Raw genomic sequence first — 8839 nt, forward strand, 5'->3', positions numbered from 1 at the left:
GCCATGCCCGATATCTCCGTGCCAAGATTCTGGATTTGTCTCCCGTCTTCATTTTATTTTCATGCACATGATCCACGATGGAATGCATGCACAGTAGTGCGTTGGCATGTCTGCCAGATAATTAGTTTACGAAGGGCCCCAGAAATGGGGTTGTTTCGAAGACGCTAGTACTGTGTCACGTCTTTCTGCCGAGTATTTTGCCGCGTCGTTTACGGCAGCACAAGTAAGTTCGTACAGTGTAGGTGTGTGAGTCGAGAAGGCTACGAATATGAAGGCCACTGTTGCGCTTCTTCAGCTAGTACATCTACCGGTAACAACTTAGTTCATTGTAATAGTTTGGGTAATCATGCAGTTTAGGGTCCCAAATTATTTCGCACTTTCCCAGTGTTCAGTGTACTGTCACACGCGTTTTCAGTGTACTTTCACCATGCTTCTTCTTTTCTCGTGTGAAAGTTTTGTTTCCTGTGGATTCTGCCTGGCTCACGCATCATCTCTGACGGCTGGGCCGCATACGCGCAGATCAGGAACATCGACGGTGGCATACCAGCACGCGTCGTCCACGACGACAACTTTGTTGATCCGGACGACCGAACGATCCACACCTACAACGTGGAAAACATGTGGATGCGGGCCAAGCGCCAGCTGAAGCGCAACTTCGGCACCTCGCGAGAGTTGTTCCCGACGTACCTCTGCGAGTTCGTGTGGAGACAGAGAGTTCGCGCGGAAGACAACACGTTCGGCTCCCTGCTCCGCTGTGTTCACCAGCAGTACCCAGTCTGACCTGTCCTCGGTTTTCATGAAAATAAAGTTCATGATGTGAAAGTACACTGAAAACGCGTGTGACAGTACACTGAACACTGGGAAAGTGCGAAATAATTTGGGACCCTAAACTGCATGATTACCATAGTTTGCTTCTTGCCACGCCAGCGAGGAGAGTAGTGGAGAGCCGGCTACCGAGCCCTATCAGTAAGCAGCGGCAGCAGTCGTTACGTGCGCGAAGCCAGATGCAGCCGCTGCAGCCTTGACAATGGTGCGGCGATTAGGTTTGACTCCATCAATGGCATCATGGCGATTCGTGGTTTCAGGTGAGAATATAAATAATAATTTTTTTCAAAATATCACTGTACTGAGTTTGTGTACCATTGTATGCACGTAATAGAGAGGTTGCGCACAACGAAATTTCGTAAGATTTCGACCGTCCGGGAGGCAAAGCAAAATCATCGATACACCAAACCTGTAACTAACGACCACCCCTTGGGCCAGAGAAAGCGGTCTTTAGTGGCAGGTGGTCCTTAGTTAGAGGTTTGCACCGCGCAACCATAATATGAACGTGAGACCGTCCGTGCCTGGCGAAGTGGTCTGTAGTACCCGGCTGATCGCTAGTCACGGTGTTCTTTAGTTACAGGTTTTACTGTAGTAAGAAGCGAGGGCCAAAGCAAAATCATCAATTATTATATTATAGTTTTTGACAACTTTTTGTTCGAGCGTGTCAGTCGAGTCGGCAGTATTGATTAGCCCTGAATATCTGGAACTCCAGCCCGGCTTGTGGACAGGTGGTTCAGCCTTTTTTTCTCTCATTTCATCACGCTCAGACTTCTGGATAAAAACAGTTCGCATATCTCCCAGAGTAATGAAGTCAAGTTTTCTTGCACGCTTGGGCTTCATGAATCTGTCATGATCATGACAGATTCATGGATTGGGGGGGGGGGGGGGGGTCATTTACCGTATTATCCCCCCTCCCCCCCCCCCCCCCCCCCCCCCCCCCCCGGTCACACTGACATAATTATAACCCCTCTAGGGGATGAAATGCCCTGGTCAAACTTGATACCGAACTGCATGTTTGGGGGGTTAGGCGAAATGAGCAATCCAGGTCTACTTTCAAAGTGGGTCTACTACCATGATGTTATCTCTGAACGAATTCCCTCAACTAAATTGGTGACCTGGGGATTAAACAACTGTAGTTGAACCCTTTCCTCTTAGAGATTTGCATGCATCTCGGAACTTCATCGGTATCCACCTGGTCTATCATCTATTCTGAACATACGCCTACACTCAAATCTCGTTTATGCGGGCGGTGTGCGACTGGACACTGCCCAGAGCTTTGAAATGTTCGTACTGTGTCTCTGAATCACACAAGCTTCAATGGAGAAAGGCCAGACAGAGATCTGGCATTAGGGTGTCACTATTTCCACTAACATTTGGCAAAAGAGTAGTAATATTACCACTAAAAGTCACCCACATGGTTCCCGGTAGACCGAGGTGCCCGTACCTTCGATGTCCGAATAAGAGACATACGAGTATAGATGCGCTGAGGATACACAAAATACAGTAAAACCTGGTTTAAGTGACCACCCCACGGTGCAAGCAAAAACGGTCGTTAAAGCCAGGTGGTCTTTAGAACCAGGTCCCACAGTCTCTGTGTAGAACTGTCCGTGCATGGAAAACAGTCGTTAAGAGCAGGTGGTCGCTAAACCCAGAGGTCGCTAAACCCAGAGGTCGCTTACACCAGCTTTTACTGTAACTAAAGCCAACTCATTTCTTACTGCAGACTTGTGCTGGTGTGTGAGCACTTCAGCGGTCTCCACGTGGCCTATAATCTATACTGAAAAGAAGAAAGACAAAATGTTACGAGTTATGACTAACTGTCCACCAACGTAACCAGATCTTAGACAGTCAGCGAGTCCGACAAAATGGCAAAATGATAGTGGAGTTCAGTAGGATGTTGACGTTTCGGTTTGTCACAATTCGTCTTCGCTTAGCTTCCCCTTTCTACGTTTATTACATAAACTTGAGCCTCCCAAGTTGGGTGGTCTGTTGCTTTGCGTCGTCGAGTTGTAGTAAGGCCGGTATGTCTTACTAGTTTCGTCATCATCCAGTAACTTTCGGCATTCTTTGTTGCCGTGATGCGTAGCTCGTGCTGTTCTTCGTTGCACTTTCCTTCCCCTCTTGGACCTTTCCGAACCGGAGCCTTCCAAGTTGGAAGGCTGTTGGTTTGCGCCTTGGAGAAGTGTTGGAGCTAGGTGTCAGGTCGCCGAATGTGTAAGTACTCCTTGTCAGTTTTGTGCCATTTTGTCGCAGTCGCTGACTGTATAAGATCTGGTTACGTTGGTGGACAGTTAGTCATAGCTCGTAACATTTTGTCCTTCTTCTTTTCACAATAATTTAATTGGCTCACCATCCGAATCTATACTGAACATGCTTTTAAACTCAGGACTGCCGGAAGCAGTTTTTGACTGGTCCTGCCATCCCATAGCCTTTCATACAGTTTGTGTATGATATAGCAGGTACACATGACCTTCTAAGCAGTACACGTACGTTGATGGCCAACAAGTGGGTCCGGTCATGACCTGATTAACTGGCCCACTACCAGGGGCGTACGCTGGGTTCTTCAGAGGGGGGGGGGGGGTTAAGCAATTCTGGCATGCCTATCAGTATGTACATGTATATGCAATAAAGGAGAACACAGCAGCAACTACTATGCCTCTACTGGTACAGTCTACCCTGTCCGGGTCTGAGTCACTAAGTGCCATGTGTTTTTGTTCCTGTACTCAACAGTAGTACTGATCCTGATGCTACTGAGCGTCGTCTCGTTCACACACTCACAGCCGTCATCAGCACCGTGCGACACGGAGCTTGGCGTGGCGACGGGCCTGCTCTCGTCACAGCTGATCACCGCCTCGTCATCCTACAGCAGGAAGCTGCGGAAGCCGAAGGGTGCAACCGTCACGTATAATCCGGGTGACGCACGGCTCAATACCCACATTGGCTACGGTGGCTGGTCACCTTGCGGCAAGTCAAAGCAAGAATACTGGCAGGTAGGATTCCTTCTTTTCTCGTCATGTTGTTGTTGTTGTTGTTGACTTTTATTTTACTTCACCAATTGCACAGGCATGATTGCCTTCTTACCGGCCTATAGGTCCGGTTCTCACAGAAAGATGAAGAAAATTATATGAGGAAATGTATAGAGATAAAGACATGCAAGCGGTACGATTATTATTATAGAAATGTTTGTTATGACATTGTGTGTATGCTGACACTCAATTTGTGTGAATTTTTTTATAATGTGATAACAAATAAAATGTAGTGGAAGCATTTCATGAGAATATATGTGTGAACATTGGCAGACTTAGTTGGATGGGGACACTTTTTAGCAGTCCAGGGAACATGAAGTACGGCGAGGGGTGTTGGACTGTTGGCATAGAGTTTACAAGTTAAGTACGTCAATATCAGATAGGGCTCTCTTGAATTGATCGGCAGCAGTTATCGATCTTACATCAGCCGAGAGGGCGTTCCATGCAATACTGCCGTGAAACATCATACTCGAGCGACCAGCAGGCCCGCGAAGGAAAGGGACTTGGAGCAAGTTGGAAACTTGGCCCCTAGTGATGCGCTGATCGTTTAGCACGGTGTTTGGAGCAGTCGTTGTAAAGAGTTGCTGTAGGAGTGGGCTACAGTATCCATTGATACAGCGGTGTACAAAGATTAGAACTTTCTGAGTGTATGTGTGTGCCAGGCTGACTATACTAAGAAGTGCCAGAAGCGGTGCGGTGGGGGTGAGAAAGCGCTGTTGCAAGGTTGCGCGAATGCCGGCTTTGAAACTCTTCTCCAGACGTCCAAGCAACTGGGCAGAAAGCCCAGGAACAAAACTATTAGAACCATAGCATAGCTGAGAGAGGACCATGCTGAGGAACCAAGTGCGTCTGGCGCGCAAACTGAGTCCTTGGCCATGCCTCCAGAGCTGGCCAATGGTCCTAGCAGTCTTGCGGCTCAGGTGTGCAATGTGGGGCTTCCAGGACAGCTCCTCATCGAGTATTACCCCGAGATACTTAGCCGAAGGTGTGATAGCGAGTTTGTCAGCATGGCAGAACACCTCAGGCTGTGTGTCATCTGCGCCACGGGGCTTTATGAAGAGAAGCTGAGTTTTTGCTGCATTCAGCAGCAAACCAATATCTTCTAGCCACGTGGCGAGGCTTGTGATTGCGTGGCTGAGGGTTCGGCATACTTCAGTGGGGTCGGTGTCTGAGCAGTCGAGAGTAATGTCATCCGCAAATTCTTGGTGGTTTACCGCCGGTGGCAGGATCGTGCTCAATGTGCTAGTGTACAAGACAAATAGCAGGGGACCAAGAACGCTGCCCTGTGGGACACCACGAGAACAAGAAACGGCAGGAGAGAGATGTCCTTGAACTCTGATCTGCTGGAAGCGGCCTGAGAGGTAATCAGCAAACCAAGTGAGTGGAGTACCAGATATGCCAAAAGAGAAGAGTTCAGTCAGAAGACGCTCGTGCTGAACGCGATCAAACGCTTTCGACATATCTACGAACACAACTCCGGTGTACTCTCGTCGAGATTTGGCTAGAGACCATCTGTTGACTGCGAGGGCAAGTGCATCCTCTGTGGAGTGTTGTTTACGATAGGCAAATTGGCTGGTGGGTAGAAGGTGGGCTGATTCGAGATAGGTGGTGAGCTGTTTCTTTACAAATGCCTCCAGAATACGGGAGATGATGGGTAGCAGGGAAACTGGGCGGTAGTTTGTAGGTGAGGTTGGGTCGCCACCCTTAAACAGAGGGGTGACATGTGAGGATTTGAAGGTGGAAGGAAGTTGGCCTGTTCTGAGCGAATAGTTGATAATTTTGGTGAGATTGGGTGCCAATATTGAGGAGAACTTGTGTAGAAGTAGGCCAGGCACACCATCACTGCCAGTCGCCTTACTTGGGTCCACAGAACTCAAGCAGGACTCGACGGCAGAAACTGCGACTGGCTGGAAAGCAGAGAAACCACATTGTTGGGTTGGTCCCAAGGGAGCTTGAAGAGTGGCGGGACGCGCTGGGTCATGTACGACACTACCAAATGTTTCACTGAGATCCTGTAGGGATGCCTGTGGGACCTGGGCTTTCTTTTGACGACCAGTTACAACATTCAACACTCTCCACAGTTTGCGCTGGTCACTCGTTCGGCATTGTTCAGTGAAGAACTGGTTGCGCAGCTTCCTGTCGAGTCGACGGGCCATGGCCCGAGCTTCTCTATGCTGATCACGCAATTGTACATTCGCTTGATCTCTCATGAGGAGCCGGTGTAAATGATTACGTTTACGAACTGCACCCACAAGCTCATCAGTCAGCCAGGGGCACGGGCGGCGTGCGCGTTTACGCTGGGGTACCAATGGTGCATACTGGTCTAGTGTGGACATGATAGAAGAAGTGAAAGAATGAACCATATCATGGATATTGCTGTGGGCATCAAAGTCTTGCTGCTGTTTCCTCTGGAGGTCGATACTGAAACTGTCCCAGTTTACTCGATGGAGACGTCTGGTGGTTTTCACTGACGATGACACGTGCTGGTGTGTGTGAATGTTCAGCCGGGCCAGCACAACAAAGTGATCACTTATGTCTAAGTGTATTGCTTCACAGGTACCATCCAATGGGGAGGTTGAAAGGAACAAATCTAGCATCGTGGATGATGTTGCCGTGACCCGTGTTGGAGATGTAACATAATTGCAGAGATTGTAGTGGGAAAGAATGTTGTACAAAGGGGATGCAGATGGAGAAGTTGGATTGCTAAAATCAACATTGAAGTCGCCAAGTAGCACAGTGGATTGCTGACATCCCTGAACAGCTTGCTCAATGTTCTGATCCAGTGCGGTCCAGTAGGCAGCAGAACTATTTGGCGGCCGATAACAACAGCCGAGGAGCGTTCCATGTCGACCCGGGGCTAGAATCTCCAGCCACAGCATCTCTAGCTCGCACTCTAAATCGGCCCGTTGTCGAACAGCCAGTGACTCATGACAGTACACAGCAACTCCGCCACCTCGCTGATCAGGTCTGTCTCTTCTGTATAGCTTGAAGTGCGGGATGGACAACTCCTGATCGGACACATCCGGAGTCAACCATGTCTCGGCTATTGCGAGAACGTGAATGCCTCGTGTTGAGATGAACGTTTGAACTTCTGCTACCTTCCGCCGAACACTACACACATTCAGAAATCCCACACTGAGTGACTGGGTCGAGGAGGTAGGTGGTGCTGTGGGTGTTACATTATAGTTATAGTTCTGCATTTTTTTTTTTTTTTTTCAAGTCACGATTAGACTCTGGCAAGCGGACTAAATCGTGAGCCTGGAGCTAGATTTGTTGGTTTCCGGGAATCCTTCTTCTTCACCCCAGTTGCCAACTCTGGTGAGGACTCAGTGCTGGCATTCCTGCCTCGACGTTCAGGCGTGAACCAAGTGTGGATCGCTTCGGTGTTGATGTTTGATGCCACTTCTGATAGGAGTCTCTCTGTCCGTTCTAGATCTCGCTCTGCAATGTCTACTTCGACGTCCGCGAGGGGAGTTCTGGGGTGTGCTGTCATGCTTGACAGCGATCCCTGTGCGGACGACATGTCTGGCTCAGTATCTGTCAGGTTTTTCAACGCTGAAGTAACCTCAGTAGGCCCCTCATCGACTTTCGTAGTTTTCAAATTCAAATCCGTTTCGAACACTTCAGTGCTGACTGCGGGTTCTCCAACATTTGACCCCACAGGAGTTGCACTCGTACTACATCCAATACTCGAGAGAGTGCTCGGGCTGGTGCTGGGCCTGCTGGCAGTGCTGCTGCTGGAGCGTGCCGAGTCTGGCGACTCGTTTTGGACTCCGGTCTGTACGGTAAGTTCACCAGGTTGCACTCCGACAGTTGCAGTCGCGCTTGTTCTGGTGTGCGCGGTTCGCTTCGCGTATGTCGTTCCTGTGGCGAGTTTGCAAGCTGCGGCGATGTGTCCCGGTTGGGAGCATTTACGACAGGTTGCAGGCTGGCCTTCGTAGCGTACACGAAACAAGTTGTTCGTAGATGTTTTCACATACGACGGAATCTGCATGTTGGGGCGAAGAGAGAATGTGGCGAAGCGGACACCAGTGGCAATGGCGAGCCCTGATTTCGTCTTGACAAATCCATGGCGAAGAGGCCCAACGGCCGATCCAAAGACACCCAGGCTTTCGATAATAACGTCGTCTTGGACCCAGATGGGCACATCGTGGATTTGGATTTCCACGGAATCAGGCACCAGTTGAGTGACGCGCACTTCCACTGACATGAGATGGAAACCGTTTCGGCAAAGTCGTGTCAGAGTGTCTCGGGAATGAAACGTGGCCTTGCAGCTCAAGTTACTAGTCAGCTGCACGGATATCAGGTCGGTGTAGCCATGTTCAATCAGGGCCTCAGCAACTTCGAGGGTTTTCGTGTGCAGTGGAACGTGGAAAGTACCCGTGTTCCTCTTTAGAACTTTCGGAGAGACCGAATTCCAACTGCGATTTTCACCGGATGTGGGCATTTTGGAACGCTCTAACTATCTACTACCTAATTTTAAACTATCCAGTCCCTACCCTGCTCCAGACCGGCCTGCTGCCGGCTGGCTCCTACAAAACCTGCGAAAAACTACGGAGCTCGAAAACTACTGATCCTACCTCCCCTCCCCCTTTTAAATATTTACTATTTTTATTTTTGCCCCATCGGCCTCTTAATATTTGTGTTGCTGCACTGTTAAGCTTCCGATGAAAAATAAATAATATTGTATTTCCCCGAATATAAGTCGCACCTTTTTACATTAAAACTCAAGGGTAAAAAAGGGGGTGTGACTTACAGTCGAGCGAGACTTACAGTCCATTTCAAAACTATAGACGCGTACCTAGGCAAAAACCGTTATGCCAGCATCTATACCACATAAAATCTGTGATCACTTTGTGCATAAATTTTTCCAAATTGGGCGTCTGTTATCCAATCGTTTAGAAACTATATGAGAGTAATTGTGGAGCGATCCTGAGCAATATTCCGAAAACTATTCTCAAAACGTTCCAGCCAAATTTGAAATATTT

At 48.9% G+C, this 8839-nt stretch overlaps 1 protein-coding gene across 2 annotated transcripts in view; it reads left to right on the forward strand.

The window, feature by feature from the left end:
- Positions 1 to 348: 348 nt before the first annotated feature.
- Positions 349 to 8839, forward strand: part of LOC135828449 (uncharacterized) — a 20527-nt gene continuing 12036 nt past the window's right edge. The window contains exons 1-2 of one of the 2 annotated variants that reach the window (XM_065340901.1): positions 349 to 1085; positions 3559 to 3815. In XM_065340901.1, coding sequence (XP_065196973.1) covers positions 1028 to 1085; positions 3559 to 3815 — 315 coding nt within the window. In that variant the 5' untranslated portion in view covers positions 349 to 1027. Of the gene's footprint in view, positions 1086 to 3555; positions 3816 to 8839 lie in introns of both variants that reach the window. The other variant, XM_065340900.1, reaches the window with a different exon arrangement.

Source organism: Sycon ciliatum, chromosome 12 (assembly GCF_964019385.1).
Source record: "Sycon ciliatum chromosome 12, ocSycCili1.1, whole genome shotgun sequence".
Classification (NCBI taxonomy): domain Eukaryota; kingdom Metazoa; phylum Porifera; class Calcarea; order Leucosolenida; family Sycettidae; genus Sycon; species Sycon ciliatum.